The sequence below is a fragment of the Myotis lucifugus genome, unplaced genomic scaffold (genome assembly GCF_000147115.1).
Source record: "Myotis lucifugus unplaced genomic scaffold, Myoluc2.0 scaffold_11, whole genome shotgun sequence".
NCBI lineage: Eukaryota > Metazoa > Chordata > Mammalia > Chiroptera > Vespertilionidae > Myotis > Myotis lucifugus.
Genome location: NW_005871059.1, coordinates 15029702 through 15051944, shown reverse-complemented (window position 1 = coordinate 15051944; position 22243 = coordinate 15029702). Strand labels below are relative to the sequence as shown.

The 22243-nt window shown below is 37.5% G+C and overlaps 1 protein-coding gene across 1 annotated transcript in view; it reads right to left on the bottom strand.

The window, feature by feature from the left end:
• Positions 1 to 670: 670 nt before the first annotated feature.
• The window catches only part of MOXD1 (monooxygenase DBH like 1), a 62794-nt gene continuing 41221 nt past the window's right edge, over positions 671 to 22243 (bottom strand). The window contains exons 7-12 of the mRNA XM_023750100.1: positions 21332 to 21498; positions 19158 to 19349; positions 17600 to 17659; positions 13461 to 13603; positions 2531 to 2699; positions 671 to 2057 (exon numbers count right to left, since the gene is read on the bottom strand). Coding sequence (XP_023605868.1) covers positions 1890 to 2057; positions 2531 to 2699; positions 13461 to 13603; positions 17600 to 17659; positions 19158 to 19349; positions 21332 to 21498 — 899 coding nt within the window. The 3' untranslated portion in view covers positions 671 to 1889. The remainder of the gene's footprint in view (positions 2058 to 2530; positions 2700 to 13460; positions 13604 to 17599; positions 17660 to 19157; positions 19350 to 21331; positions 21499 to 22243) is intronic.

The following is a 22243-nucleotide window of genomic DNA, read 5'->3' as shown; positions in this document are numbered from 1 at the left end:
CATCATATGCAGGTCTCTCCTCTCCCCACCCTACCTGCTTTAACAATCAAACTGTGGACCATTATTTCCCCTCAGGACCCAGGTACTCCCAGCCCAGGACAGATAATGTGACTGGATCCAGAGCAGCAATGACAAGCCTGGGCTGTTCAGGAAGGTCTTCCAATGTTAAGAGCAAACTTAGAATATAATCAGAATCTTACCAAGTCTTCAATAGATAACCTATTCCAATTTCAAATAGAGTCAATTTCTCAAAATTCTATATATTCATAAGAATTTGTAGCAGAACAATGACAGCTTTATTCTTAGCAACATCAAATGAAAAAACAGATTCCCATTTCTCCAAAAATGCAAGCTTCCAAAAGCTGTGTATCCTTTTCTAGCCAGTATGTTTACCTTCCTTACCAAGAACAATGAAAGCAGATAATATTACATAATTTCCAAAGGAAATCATTCTACTTTGACATCTCAGATTCAGACGTCCTGAAGGAAAAAATAAACATAAAATTTCAGATAGGGATTATCATATTTCTTATATAAATATTTGGATGGAAAAATAATAAAGTCTGATATAGCAGTTGTAAAATAAAAAGAAGAAAAGCTAACTATAATATATGCCTCATAAATATTACAGACATTTCATTATGTGGACAAAATTCTTAGAATCAGGAAGGAAACACACCAAAACATAACATTTATTTAAAGGACAATATAGTTGGTATTGAAGACATTGTTTGCTGGGGAGAAAGGGCTTAAACACAGGATAGAAAATGCAAAGTACTTAATTGATGTGACTGAAAACATCCGTACAGAATCACTTCTCTCTAGGAGTGTACAAGATGCCACACAAAAAGTTACTTTCGTTTGGTTTATTCATATGATCCCAACTTAAGAAATGAGGAAAGGACACTTAACAAGATTTAGCTGAACTCTACAAAGAGAACCCAAAAACTCACAAGATTGTCAATTGGTAGCAACTGTATTATAGAAAGTTAGTCTGTTACTTAATATAAAAATAAATCTACAATAGCAAGTGTGACTCGAATTGAGCCAGTAGGCAACACGTGCGACCCCGACCGCAGTCAGTGAGGTGCTACGTGGACCTGCACCCTCCTCGGCTGGCTCACACTGTCTGGCCTTCGACCTGGGACCCCCAAAAGGACCCCTGACAGCACAGGGTTGCAGCCAACTACATTTTTTCCTCAGCCTACAATCCGTTAGGTACCAGTTCTCTGTTTCCCACAGCCTCTTTCCTTTCTCCCTTTTTAGTGCCAGAGCTCACGAAAACACTCACCTGGCCAGCGCTGAGCAGGATGCAGACGGACTCTGAGATGGGTTAGGGGTTGTACCGACAGACTCAGATAAATGAAGAGATGAACATGGGCATCATCAAAAAGCACCGAGGTATGGGGCCCTCAGGGAATTCACAGAAAAGGACAGAACTGGGTAACACTGAAAGGTAGGGGACCGTTGTTTATGCTCAGGAAGTCACACCCAAGGAGCAATAAAGGGGAAGAAAACTGGAGTGGAGAGTACTTCCTTTGACAGTTTTAAAAGGAATATAGAAGCCAAACCAACATTTAAAAATTAAAATAGCAATTACACGTGTTTACATTAATGTAATGCAGAAGGAAATAAAGAATTCTTTTACTTCCGCTTGACTTGGTCCACATTTTGATCAGGCCAGTTTTGCTTTATTGGTAATGGATACATTTTATCAGCCATGTCTGAGGAAAAGGAGAGAACCCAGGACATCTCTCAGGGGGACTGGGAGAGTGGGGAGGGAGTATATGAAAGGGAAGTCTCCACACTCCTCATGCCCCAAGTGTCTTTAACCCGCACATTAAACGAGTTTCCAATCATAGAAAACATCGTCACCAAGGACCACAGAACTAGGACCAGGAGTGTAGGCTGCTCAGCATGCTGCCCAGGACTGTGAGGCACACCAGCAGCTGAAGAGAGAGGCTTCTGTGCAGAGAAGAGGAAGGAGAGGTGCACGTCAAGGGCTCTGCTTTATAAGGTCTTTCTATATCTGGAGGTAAGGCCGTCATCCCTTGGATCTGAAAGAGCAGACAATGCCAATGAGTGTGTGATCAAAGAGCAGGACTGTGGCCACGCTTGCTCAGTCCTTGCACTTCTGCAGGAATCAAAGGGGCGGGTGTTGGGGGCACAGATGGCTGCTGAGGTTGTCAAACATGAGGACAGTCACAACCTTAAGGGTTCCCAGGGAAGTGGGGAAGAGGGCCAGACAGGCCTCTGGGACAGGGGGGATACAAAACAGGCTCCATCGCTTTTTGAAATTCTCATCTCATCCTACTCCTGCTTCACTACAAGTTTAGTTTTAGAATAAATTTTCTCTTTAAAAGGAAAGAAATCAGGAGTTTTTGGTCAACCCCAGGTAATCATTAAACAAATTATCGGATGGATCGTTGGATTGATGGGTATTCATCTGTTCCCTAGATTTCACCTGTTGTGGATTCAGGTAAAATGTGACATCTGGTTTCCCCCGAAGATGAAAAGAAGCAGGGCTTACCGACCACTCCGCATTGTCGGTCTTGGAGCATCTCACGTTCACCGGCAGGCTCAGGACAAGCTTGTTGAAGGACAGACCTTCCTTTTGAGTCCACTTGAACTTATTCATCGCATCCATGAAGGAAAGGTTTTTATATTGCTTGGGGCTTTTGATAATGAAAGGCCAGGTCCTGAATTTAAAATTAAAAAAAAAAACACAATTAGTAATATTCACAATAAAAGCATTACATGTTTCCATTACTTTTCAGTAGATATCATGCTTGTTCATTTTTACAAAGATGGCCTAATGCAACACACTGATGAACTCATCAGCAGTTATTAGAGGAAATACATACCAAATAAGGAGGATGACATTTAAAAAAAATGAAAGTCCCTGTTTTATTGGCAGATGGGTATTACTTTTAGACAATTTTAGCTCTGAAAGCTTCCCCAGAGTCTCACAATTCCTCGCTTATTTGTTTTGGCTCTAGTTAACAATATAACTACTAACAAACAGTTCTAAATATTGAAATGCTAATAGTGAAATAAAGAAATGTGTTGGGCCCGGCCGGCATGGCTCAGTGATTGAATGTTGACCTATGAACCGGGAGGTCACTGTTCAATTCCCCGTCAGGGTACTGGCAGGAGTTTCGGGCTCCATCCCCAGTGGGGGTTGTGCAGGAGGCAGCCGATCAATGATTCTCTCTCATCATTGATGTTTCTATCTCTCTCTCCCTCTCCCTTCCTCTCTGAAATCAATAAAGATATGTTTAAAAAAAGAAATGTGTAGCATCTTAAAAAGTACTGTAACTGAGATGGACATTTCAGTTCCATACAGTTGAGAAGACTGACCCCTAGTGGCCACCTTATTCTGGCTTGCTGACGTGGAGATAAATTCAAAAGACTTGAAATTGAAACAATGTTTTTACAATTTTACTGAGAAAAGAAATATTCTTCAGCAATGAGCTTTGCTTCTACTTGCTGCTCTAATAAAACAAACCTGTTAAATGTCCAAGAAAGAAAGAACAAATCGCAGAAGAATGACAAGACCTGCTTGAAAAGTTACTCTTTGTTAAATATATTTATATTATTGATTCCTGAAAGAAGGAAAAGTGTAAGTGCTGATATATAAAAAAATTTACATAAATTATTCCATGGGCCTTCCAGTAGATTATCATGGTAACCATCAGGTATCTGGGTCCCATGACACACCAAGATGTTCCAATAATTACCAAATAATTAACCTCCAACTGAGGAATCTATATTTTCATATTTTATCTTCACAATTTCTTCTTTTAAACACATAACCTATTCAGGCACATTGAATATTACTTTATTAAGGAAATTAAACATCCTTTATTAATTTTTTAGATTTATTAAGATAAATTCTTAATGTCTAAATTAAAATTATTTCCTCTATACTCTGGTAAATAATACAATAAACAACAATGCATACCATACGATGATGTTTCTATTCTTCAGTCCTAACTTCCTTTTTACCTTTAATTAAAGTCAATATATCTTCGTTGAGTTTTAAATGCACTATTTTGTACAGAGACTCTAAGGTTAAATGCTATAAAGGAAGAGCAGTCAGCATCACTCTACATTAAGCATATCTATCAATGACCTAGAATCCGTGGCATTTTAATATTTAAACATGCTGTGAAGATCTGTAGAGATGCAATTCAGAATCAGTATAAAGTAAAAACTTGACTTGAAAACTGCCTATTATGTTTATGTACAATGTCCTTTTAAATACAATAAAAGCTACATCTAGGTTTTATTAAATATATAATAATTTTAAAATCAAATCCTGAAAATTAAATTTACTTTTCAAAAAGGTAATGTATCTAGCTGGAAAAAAAGAAAATCAACTTCATAGCCAGAGGAATACGGGGTGGGGTGGGGGGGGTGGTTATAACACACCACAAGGTGGCACTGGAATCTCTGCTAACGATCTGAGCTGGCCTAACCCCTCTGAGTTTTCAGCAGACTTGCTGATGAGAATGAATACTGTATTATTGTACGTTGATAAGATCTTAAAAAGCTTTGCTGCTAGATTATATCAGAAAACTAGTATTTCTTGACATGAGGTATAAACACATTTGTTAACTTACTTTTAATAAATGGAAAGGATTTTAAAGGAGAAGCCCAGTGGTTCATATGTGGGAAACAAACAGCATAGCGTAACCTGGGGATGGAGTCACCAACCTCTCTGAGATGGCGTTTACTGTCTCCTTCCCATTCCTACTGACTTTGTTCAGGCCCCTACTCTATGACAACATCACACCGTCACTTTCAGCCTATCCTACACCACACTTTCAGGTTACCTCTGGAGAAAAGAGGACAAAAGAGAAAGAGGAGAAATCCTGAAAAAGTGAACATTTATCCTGAGTACTTTTCCTTATAAGACTAAGCTTTAAACCAGAAATAGTTGACCTTGAAATAGCAAGTTCTTCTGCTACCACTGGGACTGGGAAATAGTTAGGAAGACTAGGAATGTTCTAGAAATTAAAACAATTAAATTTCTACACATCGAGGCATACTGTAAATGTCTATCCAGATAAACATTTTTAAAAGGGTATTATTTATATATTACTGTAGTTGATAAAAATAAATCACATTATATTGTTTAATAATGAGTAATTTTTCTTTGTAAGTTTAATCTAATTGATAAGTTGATTAAAAAATATATACAAAAAAGAAATAAACTTAGACTATCCATAACAATTTGGAGGAAGAAAAAAAAATGACAATGTTTAGGGATTTACACCCTCTTATTTAAAGCTTTACTATTATAAAACTATAATAATTGAATGTGGTATTATATTAAGGCTAAACATGTACAACTATGATACAGAAATCAGAGTCCAGAAATAGTCAGTTCATGGTCAAATGATTTTAAACAAACATTCCAGTGTAATTCAATGGGAAACGGGTGGGTTTTTTCATCAAATGGTTCTTAAACAACTTGATATCCATAGGAAAAACAATGAACCTCAGCATTTAACTCATACCACACACAGATATTTATTTAAAATATATCATCAACCAAAATGTAAAACCTAAAGCTATAAACTTCTTAGGAAAATAAAACACAGGAGAGATCTTCATGACCTTGGGTAGGCACAGATTTCTTACACAGGATACCAAAAGCACAAAACAAACCATAAATGATTAAATTGACTCCAAAAATAGAGCTAAAAAAAAGAAAACCAAAACACAGAATGGGGATATTATTTGCAAAAATATATATGGCAAAGGACTTATATACAAAGTATAAAGAACTGTTTAAAAATATAAAAAATTCTGATACGTCAATAATAAAATAAATAACCCAACTAAACAATAGACAAAAATTTGAAAAATTAAAGAGGTTCATATATAAAAGACCAATAATCATGTGAAAAGAGGCTCACCATTGTTAGTCACAAGGGAAATGGGAAATAAAACCACAATAAGATATCACACGACATACACATTAAAATAGAGGAAATTTAAAATATTGTAAATATTGCAAGAATGTTAAGCCATAGGAGTTCTTGTATATTAATGGTGAGAACGTAAAAAGGTCCACCATTTTGGAGAAAATGATGAAAGTCTCATTAAATAAATGTAAACTTTGTATACAATCCAGTGGTTCCACCACTAGGCATTAACTCAGAAAATTGAAGACATATGTCCATACAAAGAAAAATACAATAATGTTCACAGCAGCTTTCTTCATAATAGCCAGAAACAGAAAACAATACAAATGTCTTTTAACTGGTGAACTGATAAATAAACTTGGGTGTATCCACACAGGGGAATACTGCTCAGCAACAAAAAGGAATGGACTGCTGATACATTCACCAGCGTAGATGAATCTCAGAAACCTCTAGGTCAAAACAACAAACAAACAAACAACAAAAAAAACAGGCTTAAAGAGCACATACTATATGATCACATTTTTATAAAATCTAGAAAAGATCAAACTAGTATAGTCACATAAAGCAGATTCACAGTTCCATGGGATTGTCTCCAGATGGGCCTAACAGTGGTTGGCAAACTGCGGCTCTCAAGCCACATGCGGCTCTTTGGCCCCTTGAGTGTGGCTCTTCCACAAAATACCACGTGCGGGAGCGCATGTACAGTGTGATTGAAACTTTGTGGCCCATGCGCAGAAGTCAGTATGTTGTGGAAGAGCCACACTCAAGGGGCCAAAGAGCCGCATGTGGCTCGCGAGCCGAGTTTGCCGACCACTACTAGGAGAATCTATGGGTGTGATGGCAATCTCTATACCTTATTTGTGACGGGGTTACATAGGTGTACACAGATGAGAAAACTTCCTAACAAAAATGGGTGCATTTTATTGCATGTAAGTTCTGCTCCAAGCAATTTGACTTTTAAAATAAAGGATAAAAAAGAAATAAGAATATACCAACAAGCGAATGAAAAAGGATACAACATAATGCCACAAACTTTACAATCTAACTGTTAAAGAATGAAGCCAGGAAATCTGACTGAACAAGGTTCAAGTCCTAACCCCCTTGGCACTCTAGCCGTGGTCGGCAAACCACGGCTCGCGAGCCACATGCGGCTCTTTGGCCCCTTGAGTGTGGCTCTTCCACAAAATACCAACTTCTGTGCATGGGCCACAAAGTTTCAATCGCACTGTATGTGCACGTCTGCACGTGGTATTTTGTGGAAGAGTCACACTCAAGGGGCCAAAGAGCTGCATGTGGCTCTCGAGCCGCGGTTTGCCGAGCTGCAGTTTGCCGACCACTGCTAGGGGAATGGGTGTGGGGAAGTGCACCCTGAGGCAGTCTCCCTAGTAAGAAGTGAGGGCTTCGGGCTGCAGTGGCTTTGGCAGCATGATGGACGGCCTGGGACATTCCTCCATGGAGAGGGATGCGGTCCTTACCAGTTAGAAAACTTCCTCGAATAGATTTTTAACAAAATCTGAGGAAGGGTGAATGCATGCATTGTAATATAGAGTATACAGCCCCACCTCTATACCCACAGCCCTTTACCATCAAAATATATAAAAGTAGGCACACAATATATATCACCTAAACCTCTAACTGTGGTGTGGCAAGAAAGAAAGCTACTCCCAGATTTTCTTAGAAGGAAGTCAAGAATTCACCTACATTGTGTCAAAGGTAAGTTTTAGGGAAAACTGACTCCTCAGAAGTGAGAAATGACATGACCATGCAAACACAGGGAGAAAAGGAAAGTATTTCACACTTCAGGTAAAGAGACAGAAAAAGAAACTGGCGCTAGAAGAAAATATAAACCAATTATACTGGAGAAAATTCCTACGCGTGTTTCATGTTATCAGCTCATTTAACAAGAACATGAATTCGATTAAACAAGAGCTCAAATAAAAGATGATGAAACAACAGAGTGAGGTGAACAGGAAGAGAGCAGAACAAAGGAAATAAATTTAGGACAAAACAACTTTAGTAGCAAATACATTTTTAAAAAGCAAGATGCAAAAGAGCACTTCTGAAAAATTATAAAATTCTTGGGGAAAAAATCTAAAGTAGATTAGAAAAAAATGTGTAACTACACTAAAACTTCCCTGAAATGCAAAAAAAAAAAAAAAAAAGGTGGGGGGGGGGGGGGAGTGAATGTATGTACTGAAAGAACACTTTGTGTCTCAGGAAAATTTGATTCAGATGCTCAACACTGGAATATGTTCAAGTTAACTTATGTGTTCTACAGGTAAAGGACGAATGCTCCCATTCATCCCATGAGATCTTCTAAGGGGAGGGGAGAGGGAGAGAAGTGAACCCAAAATATCTCCACCCAAATGCTGTCTAAATATAAGTGCAGGAATTCAAAAAATGTAAAAGGACAGGGCATAAAGCACCTGGAACCCCTTCTTGATTAAACAACTTGAGAAGAAAATATGATGAATCAAATTAAAGAACTCAAAAATGTAGAAATTATATAAAGGTTGTGAATTATCACTGAATCTATTTTAAAAGTATAGTTGCCTTAAATATTGTTAGAATTGGCTTTTAAAATTAAATGTGAAAATTTAAAATCTTGAAAATACAAAAATTATAATATGATTAACAAATATTTGGAGTTATAGAAAAGGGTAGTTGGAGACAATGTGAAAGTATGAGTGTCCTCCTTATCTTTTACGATCTAAAATTAAAACATGTAGTTTGGGGGAGGGGAAAGAAAGAAAAAAGAAAATAATAACAAAACAAATATAAGAAAAAAATCATCAACAAAAAAACCCAAAATTTAAGAAATAAGGGGAAAAAATGCCAAAAAACCCATTCATGTCATTTTTAAAAAGTGAGTGTGACATCGTAATGTTTTTTACAATCTATTTTCTCAACATTTTTGAGCTCCTTTATTAAACATTGCCTCTTGTGGTTAAAAACAACAGCAACATTTATTTGAAGTTCAACAACTGTTCAGTATCTTTTTCTTCTGATAAAGTAAAACAAAATTAAATGTTAATGTTTTTGTTTAAAACATTGAGCAAGTTATAATCTTTATAATAGTAATATACTCATTTTTATATCAATACCTACATAGAAAGATTCTGCAGTAACTTTCAATTAATGTTGTATTTAGTATATCTTTTTCTACCAGAAGTTGAGGTGATGGCTTTTATCTTCTTTTTGAAACTTTTTCTGCATTACCTAAACTCTTTAATAATAAGCATTTGTGATTTTTACACATTATAAACATAAAGTGATTTTTCCTATGAAGAAAAAGAGAAACACCGAACAACCTTTTACAAATAACACAGGAACTTTGCAGCATATGAACCTGCCTGGAACTGCCTGGATGTGTGGTGCTGCAGAAAATAGAGAATTCATATAAACTCATTATCTATTCTGTTATCTAATCTTTGTAACTTTTTGCTCTTCTTTAAGCCTTGCCAGATCTGTAGGAGGCAAAGAAAAACTGCATCCTCCAGAACAGACAAATCCTGTAACAGGATATAGTTGTCTCTATTTTCCTACCAAGTCATCCTCTAATCTTAGGATGGCTATGGGATGTTTAAAATGAAATAGGGCACCTAACTAATTATTATATTAAAAGCACAAAATAAGAGATTTAAGGTTACATGTTATATGATATTCCTTTTAGTACTGTATCCTGAAACCTAATTAGCAATTTTCTTTTAAGTAAAACAGAAAAATCACCCAGACCATTCCTCTCTTTCTGATCTTTTAACCAGTACCTTGTTAGTTTGGCCTTCAATAATATTTATGTCACTGTGATGATGAAAAATATGAAAGTTTGATTTAAAGTCCCGAGGTTCTTTTTCACTCAGAATTTTGAAGAATATTTAACCTGTAGTTTTAGGTGGGCAATGACATCTCAAAAATGACCTTATTCTGTGAAGCCATTTCCCTGTCTCTCTAAGTGACGAAAAACTCCACTTCCTGAGGGTAACCTAAGGCATGGGCATGACCGAGCTTGCTGGGACATGGAAACGGGGCATTTTCAGAGGATTTACACAGATAAACACAAAAGAAAATATAAGACTATATCCCAGTGTTTTTAACATGACATTTTATGTATTGTTTTGATTTTTACTATTTTACATATATATATACTAGAGGCCCAGTGCATGAATTCCTGCACAGGTGGGGTCCCTCGGTGTGGCCTGTAGGGATTGGACCGAAACTGGCAGTCCAACACCACCTGCCACTCCTGCCTGCCACCCCCGCTCATCCCGGCCCCACTGCACCTGCTGCGGGCTTGCACCCAGTCAGTCCTGATCGGGAGAGGCTCACATCTGGCACTCAACCTGAAGGGCTGGGGTGGGGGGAGGCCGGGATGTAATCAGCCCTCCAGGAGGGCAGTGGGACACCCTTGCCAGCCCAGGATCCAGATCCGTCCCATTGATGTTCCCACAGGAGCCACCTGGTGGATGCTTTTATATTGTTTCTTTCTTGCGGAGCGTCTAGGGAGGGAAAGTGACCGTGGTGCCCAAGGCTGACTTCCAGGAGGCCGACAGCACTGTTGGGATCCTGCTGGCGGTGCTGGTCCATTGGTGCCTGGCCCATTCTCCAAAGATTGGACTTGCAGGACTACTGAGGGAGTGAGTGGCTGCCTCTTGGTAATCAGTGTGCATCATAGCAACTGGTTGACCAGTCGTTTGGTCATTCGGTAGTTCAGTTGCTTAGGCTTTTATATATATAGATTTCTTTTTAACAAAAGGTATATCCTATAAAATAAAAGCCTAATATGCAAATTGACCAAATGGCAAAACGACAGGTGGAACGAAGGGTAACCTAAGGCATGGGCATGACCGAGCTTGCTGGGACATGGAAACAGGGCATTTTCAGAGGCATTTTCAGTGGGCCTAAGCCAGCAGTTGGAAATCCCCCAAGGGCTCCCAGACTGTGAGAGGGTGCAAGCTGGGCTGAGGGACCTCTCCCCCACCACCTCCCCCCACCCCCCATGTGCATGAATTTCATGCAACAGGCCTCTAGTATGTATATATATAAAATCATAGACCACAATACAAACAGTTTATTGTGAATTACAGAATGTCTTAATTCTCTCAGTTTCCATTTCCTGCTCTATAAAACTAGGATTGCCAAGTCCTGCTCTACCTATTGAAACTGTGTGAAAATAACTTACATAAAATCATGCATTTAAAAATACTTCATAAGCCGAAACCGGTTTGGCTCAGTGGATAGAGCGTTGGCCTGCGGACTGAAAGGTCCCAGGTTCGATTCCGGTCAAGGGCATGTACCTGGGTTGCGGGCACATCCCCAGTGGGAGATGTGCGGGAGGCAGCTGGTCGATGTTTCTCTCTCATCGATGTTTCTAACTCTCTCTCTCTCTCCCTTCCTCTCTGTGAAAAATCAATAAAATATATTTTAAAAATAAAAATAAAAATACTTCATAACTACAAACTAATTTACATAAGCATTTTGTTATTTGTATTTTAGTAGATCCAGATTTCTGTTTTGATGGTCACTGGGTTAGGTAAATAGGAACACAGTACAACACATCTACAAATAATAAGTTTAATTTTTTTAAAAAAGAGTCTTTTTAGTTCATAATTTCTAATCCCTATAATACTTAGAAATAAAAAGTAGACCATAATTGTAGTCTCCATCAGCATCTGAATTGTACCACATCTTGTTTTTTTACCCTCTTCTTAAATATATCCCCTCAAAAATCTATGCATAACTTTTGCCTAATTACATCAGTCTCTTTTAAAAAGTCCTAAGCATTAGAAAATCTTTCCTTATATTAAATAAAATATACACTCCAAAATTTCCACTAGGCACCCTAATTCTTATCCATTATTTTTTCTACATCTACCTTAATATATCCAAAACAGAATTTTCAATTTTTTCTTCAAACAAGTTTCCCTACACCTATACCAATAGACCATTCACACATCATCATGTTTCCTTCACTCGTCTTCTTCTCTAACAAATTCCTTGTGATGCAATCAAGCAATTCCAGCGAGTGCTACCTTCAAAAGGTAACCTGAAGGTAACCATTTCTCACTAACTCTACTGCCACCACCTTGGTCCAAGGTACCCTTACCTCTCACCTGAGCAACCACAATAGTCCCCAGATTGGTATTATTCTTTCCAATCTTTTCTCAACACAGTAGCTAAATTGACTTTTAAAAAACACACTGCAATGGCTTCTTTTTGCACTTAAAACCCAAAGTTCTTAAGCTGCCTATAAAGTCCTACATGATCTGGTCCCACTTGCTGTCAGACCTCCTCACTCATTCCCTACCATATTTCATCTGCTCCAGCCAAACCCACCTTCTTGTTGCTCTTTGAACATGCTAGCCTCATACCCACCATCAGGTCATTACCTGACTCTTCTCTTTGCATAGAGTATACTTGGATATCTTTGCTTGACGGGCTTCTCGTCACTTAGGTTTCTGCTCAAATATCACTTCCAGCCATAGAGATTGAATGTGTGTCCACCCAAAATCCATTATGTTGAAATCCTAACACCCAAGGTGATGTTATTAGGAGATAAGGCCTTTGGAGTCTCTGCCCTCATTTATGGGATTAGTGCCCCTATAAAAGCAGCCCGAGAAAGCCCTCTTGCTCCTTCTGCCCCATGAGGTTACTGCGACAGGATGACTGTCCATGAGGAAGTGGGGCTTCACCAGACACTGATTCTGCCCCGGCTTTGATCTTGGACTTCCCAGCCTCCTGGGCTGTGAGAAATCAGTTTCTGGAGTTGATAAGCCACCCTAGTCAGACCTAAACTGTTTGTTCAAATGGTGTAGTTTATATTGAATACTGTTTTCCTCCTGGGAGTCTGGAATTTGGTAATTTGCTAAGGAGACTAGCCCCCAATAAAAACTCTGAGCGCCCAGTCTCTAGTGAGCATACATGTTGTCATAATATTTTTGTTAATCCTTACCTGAGGATATTTTTCCATTGATTTTTTAGAGAGAGTGGGAGGGAGAGAGAGAGAGAGACAGAGAGAAACATCGATGTGAGAGAGACACATTGATAGGTTGCCTCCTGCATGTACCCTGACCAGGGCCAGGGAACCTGCAACTAAGGTACGTGCTCTTGACCAGAATAGAACCCAGGACCCTTCAGTCCACGGTCCATGTTGCCATAATTTGATGCTGGTAGAATTAAGCACATTCTGTGTGATTCCACTGGAAAGGGTTTCTTGGGAACTTGCACCTGTTTTCCTGTTGACTTTGCCCCATATGCCTTTTTCCTTTTGATAACTTTCCTTTATATTAATTTCACTGTAATTAATATTAGCCATGAGTACAACTATAAATATCTCTGAACCTGGGGGTAGTCTTGGGGACCCTGGACAAAGCAACCGAGAAGCTCACCTGGTCTTCCCAGTTGAAAATACTCAAATAGAACAACACGTAAAGGAATTCCATAACATGGTGATAGATCCAGTATAAAAATAATGTCATCCTGTTCTGAAGTATATTACCCCAACCATGAACTTCATTTATTACTTACGTGACTGGCCTATAGATCTCCTTAACACCAATGAACTGAAGTTGCTCCATAATGTCTGGGATACTTGCACATCGAGCAAGATTAATTCTTGGGTAATAAAGAAGGTATGAGAGACACATCTCATCCCTGGTGGTTAGTCCTCCCTGCAAATGGAGATGTTTTATTTAGAAAAGTATATTCGACTAATTGACACTTAGAGCACAGAAACCACCAAGATCATACAGTTCCTTCCAGTGTTAAAATGTAATAAATCTTAAAGCTGAAAAATAATCTAAGTGACAATTTATTTATAAATTAATGTGGTGGCTATTATACAATGACTTTACAAATTGCAAAAATATAATGTCTTACTTGATGAGCAAGGCAGGATTGAGTAAAGGGAGAAGCCATTCTACAAATGAGGCTGCAACTGATGCCTTAGTAAATATCATATTTAAATTATTCTTGAGCTGAGGGGGCTATTAGAATTTTACCAAATTGTAGGAAGAAAGCTGGGCCTTTGTATCCTCACATCAACCAGTCATTAGCTGCTGGCCGCCCCACTGGAGGGAGTGTAACTTTAAGGGAGGCATTCCCTGACACCAAGGGCAAGGCCCAATGAGGGATATAGTTGTGAGCTCTTATCATCTGATATTTTCAGTGGTTGAGGTGTAGTTGTATTGGCCCTGAAAAGGGAGAGTATCCAACCAGAGCACCAAAATATACACTAAAATAATAATTTATTATATACTTAGTAAAATACGTTATGAAAACAAAATTATATACAAGGCATACCTTGTGTATGCTAATATTCAATTCTCCTCTTCCCCACACTAAACAAAGATGATGATCATCTTGATATTTTGTTTGTTATTTTATTGCTTTTCATCACACTTTACATTCAGTTCACTGATGTATGCATCCCAAACAATATAATGTCTACTTTTGTATGTTCTTGAACTTTAGATACATGATAGTCTGGTGCAAGTTTGCTCTTTTCAAGCAACATTATGTCCTTCAGAATGGCTTTAGTTCATTAATTTTCATAACTATATACTATTCATATATTATATGAACATATTACATTTATTTGTTTTCCTTTTGATAAATAATTAAGCTGTTCCCCAGTTTTTGTTCCTAGGTTGTTGCATGTTATTATGAATATTTTATATATTCCTCTCCTAGAACACTTCCCACAAAAGTAACCTCAAGGTTAAGTCCACATAGGAATGGAACTGGTTAGAGCATATATCAATCTTCAACTTTACTAGAGAATGGCATGTTTTCCCCAAAGTGGTTTTATAAATTTATATTCATCAGCATATGAGGGGTCCAGTTTCAGTATATTGGAATTACAATTTTAAATATTGCCAAACTGGTAAGTATAAAATATCTCATTCTGGTTTACATTTGCATGACCTTGGTTTCAAATGAAATAGAGGATCCTTTCATATGTTTATTATCTGTTTGGGCTTTTATTTTTTTGTTCTTTTTCTATTGTATATTTGTTTTATGTTACAGATTAATGAAATTTCTTTCAAATGCTGGATAGTAATGCTGTTTCAATCTATGTATTGCAAATATTTTTTTTTGTTTAAAACTTCTTTTCACCTACTTAACCATGTTTTTTTATAACCAAAAGCTTTAATATAGTCAAATTAATCAATGTTTTAATTCATAGTTTGTGCTTTTTATGTTTTGTTACAGAGTTCTTACTTACACCAAAGTCATAATGATATATTTATATATTTTTCTCCTAAAGGTTTTTAAATTTTTCTCTTCACATTTAAATATTTTTAATCTACCTAGAATTGATTTTCTGTATATTGTGCAAGATAAAGACATAATTCTATTTTTTTCATTTGGATACCTAAGTGTGTCAGTATTCTTTAATGAAAAGTCCATCCTTTTTTACTTATCTGAATGCCATGTCTATCTTAAACCAAGTTTCCATATAAAGGATTTGTAGGTTTGTTTCCAGGATCCCTACTCTGTTCCACTCTTCTAACTCTGGACCCAAAACACACGACGAATCACCATAGCTTTAAAATAAGCCTTCAGAGTTTTGACGTTCTGATTGATGATTCTCTGTCTCTGGATCTGTTTTTGTTCATCAGTTTATGTTGTTCATTATATTCCATAAATGAGTGAGATCATGTGACATTTATCTTTCTCTGACTGAGGGAAGGTAGGGGAGGGTGGGGGTAAGGGGGAGAGATCAACTAAAGGACTTGTATGCATGAATATAAGCCTAACCAATGGACACAGACAACAGGGGGGTGAGGGCATGAGTGTGGTAGTAATGGGAGGATAAGGACACATATGTAATATCTTAATCAATAAAGAAATTAAAAGTAAAAAATAATAATAAAAAATAAATAAATAAAATAAGCCTTCATCTCCAGTAGTTTGTTTCTCATCTTGTTCTTTTTAGTACTGTCCTGCCTATTATTAACATTTTTCTATTCTATGTAGATTTTAGAATCAACTTTCTTCATGTAAAGCTAAAACTGTAAAATATTTAGAAAATTAAACTAGGAGATTAACTGCTGTTATGGCTAGGTGAAGATTTCTTAATACCAAAATCCCAAATCATAAAATCTCTCTGAACTTTTTACTGAAATTATATCAAATTTATAGACAAATTTAAATAGAAGAATTATTTTTATTTTTTAAAGGGATTATTTTCTTAAAAAACAATTTTTATTGATTTCAAAGAGGAAGGAAGAGGGGGAGAGAGAGAGAAACATCAATGAAAAGAGATAAGAGAGAACCATTGTTTGGCTGCCTCCTGCATGCCCCTCCACCTGATCGGGGTCGAGCCCACAACCCAGGCATGTGCCCTGACCAGGAATTGAATTGTGACCTCCTTGTTCATAGGTCGACAATCAACCACAGAGCCACCGAGGATGGGAAAGAATTATTTTTATTTTACTAAGTTTTTCTATCCATGAACACAGTACCTCTTAATTTCTTTAGGTGTTTCTTTAATGTCTTGCAATACAGATTTATAATTTTTTCCATAGAGATCAAACATAGCTAATGTTAGATTTTATTTCTATGGAACTTAAGAGTTTTTAATCATATTTTCTTATATACTAAAGTATAATTAATTTTAGATATTACCAAGTTTGAGATTTTTGATGTAGAAAATTACGTATCTGCGAATAAAGTGTTTTTCGCCTCTTGGCTTCTTTTCTAGCCTTGTCTCCCATTTTCTTCTTTCTCAGTACAATTTTGAATAGAAACAGTGATAATGAATATCCTTGTCTTCCTGATTTTCAACAAATACTTCATCTAATACTTCATTTAATTTGATATTTGCTATAGATTTTTCATAACCAATTTTTATCTTAAGAAAATTCTCTCTCTTACTCTTGGTTTGCTAAATGTTCCTCTCTCCTCCATGGCTGACTTAAATTTTAAGCTGAGGCATCTTTTTCCTTCAATATCTTAATTGAAGAATGGCACTAATATATTTTCTAATTTAAAACAATTTGATATTTCTTGGCAAAACCCAAATTGGTCCTAACATTATATTTTTATATAATGCGTTTTTTTTATAACACAGGATCTGACAATACTTGTCAAAGAGATTTCCATCAGGTGCATATTGTTGACCTCATACTGCCATTCTTAGGTTTAAGTTTAAGATTACGCTAACTTCATAAAATGAGTTGGTGAGAGATGATTCCCCAGAAAAGATAAGTAAACCATGAATGACCTAATTATTTAATGTTTAGCAGACTCCCCAGTAAGTCTGTGAGGATGGAATTGCTGTTTGTGCCAGAAACCCCAAGGCCATGCAATTCGTCCTTCCCTTCGAAGTCTTGATTCATCTAAGTGCAGACTCATGTAGATGGTCATTAGTAACCACAGGTATTTTATTAATAATATTTGGTGAGGAAAAATTAAAAGACTAAGGGTATCTTTTCATGAAAGAGTCAATAAATTACGATGCAAATATGACCATAGTATCACTAGTTATTCTGATAAAATGCTAAAACAGGTCTGTTTTCGCTTTTATGATGTTTCATGTTCAAGACATTCAGGGATTTTGCTTCCCAATGGGAATGTTTTTTAGCTTGTTTCCCTCTAAAACCAAAGTTTATTCTTCCCTCTCTCTCACAGATAAATTTTAAAAATAAAAAATTTCTTACCCAAGTCATCCGGTCTCTATCGTTTGTGTTGTACCGACATTCGGTAATTAGATTATCTCCCTAAAACATAAAAGAATGAGCTTTCAGATTGCAGTTTTAGGCTGTTTCATTTATCTAATACATTTGTAGGCCAACAGTTTAACTTGCTATATGAAGGGATGCATTAAGTCATTTGATTCAAAAGAAGACCCTTGATTATTAAATTCTAGAATAATAAGCAAGCAAACAAGCAAGGTGCGCTGGGTTCATGTTCTAGCTGCATGACCTTCGGTCAGGAAATGAGTCACTGGGTATAATGTGCTCATCTAAAAAATAATAATAAAAATAGCACTTGTTTTGCACAGCTATTGCAAGGGGATTAAATGACAAAACACACATTTAATTTTTAGGAGAGATTAAACACTTCATAAATGTTAGCTATAGCTTACTAGCTATTGTGATTATCGCTTCATTTACATTATTTTCTTTAAAGGTCTTTAGTCATGTATTTCCTTACAACAGAATTATGAGGCAAATTAATAGTAATTTACTTTTCCAGTGTTTTTCAATCTTTTGGACAATTCAGCACACATGGAAAATAATGATTTTTTAGGCCACCCACTCAGGTAAGTGAACAGGCTACTTATGAACCAAACACAGCTAGCTCTGTGTGCTAGCCCTCAGGCCTGCTCTCCGTGCCCTGCTCCTCAGAGGGGCCAGGGATCAGTATCCCAACACACTTATACCCTACTCCCAGCACACCAGTTGGGAAGCTCTGAGATAACAATAAAACCGGTTGGAAACCCTGAGACAAAACAACACAATAAGAGTGTGTAGGATCTTGATAATATCAGTGTTTCTCACACTACATCTTTCTATCCTCAGGGTGTAGCAAGGAATCTCTGCATGTAGAAATCTCTCATTTCAAAAATAGTATATCAGAACTGTACTTTCAAGAATGAAATAAGGGTAGGAAATTGTATGACGATCTTGATAGGCACGGGATGAAAAGTTTTGAAAAAAATGATTGCAAAAAAATTTTTTAACCCTTCATTATTGTAGGGCATAAAATTCTCTTCTGCTTCCTCCTGCCATGACCCCAAGTATTGTTGCAAGCAGATTACACAGCACAGCATAATTAGCTATGTCCCAAACACCTTTGCCAAATGAAAGAATTATCCTTATGATGATGTTTACTAAAATGAAACTTCTAAAAAAATATCCTATGGGGTAAGGAATCCCCTGATTTTCCCTTTACCATAATTGCAGCCAAAAGTTTCAACTGGGGAGTCAAATAAGAAAAGAGCAACGCTAATGCTCAGAACCTGATTTTTATATTCTTTTTAAATCAACTTGAAGCGCCCCTGGGAATAGTAAGAAAAGTGAGTTTTGATTTTGGAAAACAGATCAAACACATTCCATCTGGGTTGTGCAACACCCGTGGTGGGTGGCTTTAGGAATAAGGATACCATGCACAATTCATTTCACCACTAGAAACCTTGCTAATTATCAGCAGATATATGTCTCGTGACTTTTATAACATTCAGTGAAAAAAAACAAACAAACACAACATTCATACTGGTAAGATGGTTCGTTCTTCCTTTAGGTACTGAAACTCCTGGAAATTGAAGTCAAAACTGTCATCATAAGCAAGTAATTTCATTTCTTTCCCTTTGCGAAAGTGACGGAGCCTGATGCCTCTGCCAGCAAGGTGAGCGTGGAGCAGAACAGCAAACACGTGGATCCCGCTTGGCTTTTCAGCTTCCAGAGCCTGCGGGGTGGGGAGAGTGGAAGACTTGATTAGCCCAAACAAGTGTGTGTTCAGACAGTTCTCAATCAAAGAGACTTGGAGGGACAACTGAGAAGAAAAACTAAAGCAATTTAAGTGAATGCTTGAGCCACCAAACATGTTGAATTTGGATTTTTCATGACATTCTTATCAGCATTATCATTATGAAACAATATTTGCTGGAAGAAAAGTAAAGCACTAATGCTACCCAGCTGGCATGGCTCAATGGTTGAGTGTCAACCAATGAACTAGGAGGTCACTGTTCAATTCCCAGTCAGGGCACATGTCCAGGTTATGGGCTCGATCAGAGAATCACTGATGGGCAAGAGGCAGCCCATCAGTGATTCTCTCTCACCACTGATGTTTATATTTCTCTTTCCCTCTCTAAAATCAATAAAAATATCCTATATAATAAAAGGCTAATATGCAAATCAACCGAACAGCAGAATGACCGGTCGCTATGATATGCAATGACCACCAGGGGGCAGACGATCAACGTCCCACAGGGGGAGCGTTGTTCAGCCAGAAGCCAGTCTCACGGCTGGAGAGTGCAGCAGTGGTGGCGGGAGCCTCTCTCACCTCCAAGGTAGTGCTAAGGACCCCTTGGAGGATGTCCGCCTGCCGGCTTAGGCCTGCTCCCAGCCTAAGCCAGCAGACGGACATCCCCCAAGGGTCCTGGGACTGCAAGAGGGTGCAGGCCAAGCTGAGGGCCCCCCCCCCCCCCAGTGCACGAATGTTGTGCACCGGGCCTCTAATTTAAGAAAAAAAGAACTAATTCTGACTGAAGATTTACCGGATCACTCCTAAATGTTATCTTTCTTTTTCCTTCTTTTAGGAGGTAAAGAGGAAGTCAAGACTACTGGCAAAAATATCCCAGTATGTTAGTAACCTGCAAATTCAAACTCTTAAAAGGAGAAATTATTCCACACTAACAGATAAGAAAACCAAGCGGGAGAGGGGCATTAAATGACTTGCCCATGGTCCTACAGCTAGTAAGTGATGCCATGGCTATCTGAATTCTGGTCAAAATAACTCAGAAGAATATGTTTTCACTTCACCAGCCTGCCACACTCCCTACAACCATGCCAGCTTTTAATTCATAAAGAATATGATCCATCTTGAAACACTTTCATTGAAAAGAACTATACATGGAAGCAACCATTGTTAAATATTTATACACTAGAGGCCCAGTGCATGAAATTCATGCACGAGTAGGGTCCCTAGTGGCTGCCGACTGCCGGCAAGGGCCTCCCTTCATTCTGTGCTGCCCCCTGGTGGTCAGTGCAGGCAGGGGCCTCCCTTCATTCTGTGCTGCCCCCTGGTGGTCAGTGCACATCATAGCGAGCAATCGAACTCCCGGTCGGTCAAACTCCTGAGGGGACACTTTGCATATTAGGCTTTTATATATAAAGATGTACTTATCTTGTCTCATATGTATTTTATGTTAGTTATTCTTGCTCTTTGGATAAAGAAGGGGGAAAAAACTATGAAGCAAAGAAAAGGAGAAAAAAATTGAAAATGGATAATAAAAAAACAAATAGAGATGAAAGGTAAAGTTGACAAATGAAACTACACAAATGGAAAAAGAAATTTTAAAGGATAAAGTAAAGTGTCCAATATGAAATAAACAAAGGAGGTGGGGCTAGGAAGGAAAACACGCTGAAAGTCATTCTTGTCTTTAGAATTCTACTCCTGTAGCCTTCAAGATTTAAAAAAGCAATCAAAGTAAAAAAGCAATCATACTACTGGTAAGTAGCATGAAAATGGTTTTTTAAGATTAGTGACCACAAGGCCCATCTGCCTTGTTCATCACTAGTAATGACTATTGTCCCAGTTTAATTATTAATAGTACCCCCATTTACTCTAAAAAGTACCCTAATAATGAACAAGTATGGAATTTTCCAGTTTTCTAAGAGCATTGATTAATCTGTAAATAGCAGCACATAGATGGAGACGAAGCATACCTCTTCCAGGCATTCCAGAGTGCAGTGACCCTCGGACTGGAACTCGGGCATACCGGGAGGGATGGTGTGGAAGAGGCTTACCCAGAGGCCAGCCTCTATCACCCCGGCATCATATTTCCTTATATCTGTTGTGTGAAAAAACCTCAGTCCCGAATTATCTATTAAGCCTAGAACAAGAGCAAATAAATAAAAATGAGTTTTCGTTCTTAAAAGTAATTCCCTATATTCAATTGAAGTGGTTTGTTCATTTTCCCTAAAAATCTCACAAGGAAAATAAATATAAGCAAAGATTGATGGAAGACAACATTCAGCTTCACAAATGGAAATTGAAAGTCAAGTTGCTATATTGCCTGCATACCACAGGAGAAATGTTTGCGTTGTCTACCTGACATATTCCACAATTATCTAACATGAAGACAGAATCCTAAAGTCATTCATTAAAATGTAGAAGAACTCAATAAAAGTCTTATATTGTTTTCAGGTACAGTTCAGTGATATTTACATAAAGGTGAAAATTGCTTGGTCCAGAAGCCATCTGCTGATGGAGAAAACTATTAATTGCTAACTTTCTTTATAGTGTGTCATCATTCTTTCAGTTGTTCAACAGTTATTCAATCACTATTAATGGAGACTTTATTATGTAAAAAGCACTACAATAAGCATTGTGGAATAAAAGATGAATAACACACACTCCTTGCTGTGACATACTTATGAGGGAAATTATGAATCCCAAACTTCAAAAATCTGTTCCACTAATTTTGAAATTAGTTGACTCCTTCCTATAGTGGCACCGTACTACCTGTGAGTACTAAATTGACCCTTTGGATCAATTAGCTTATATATAATTTAATATTAATTGGTATGATTATCTTATTATTTTTCTTTATACTATAATTTCCACAGATGGAAACA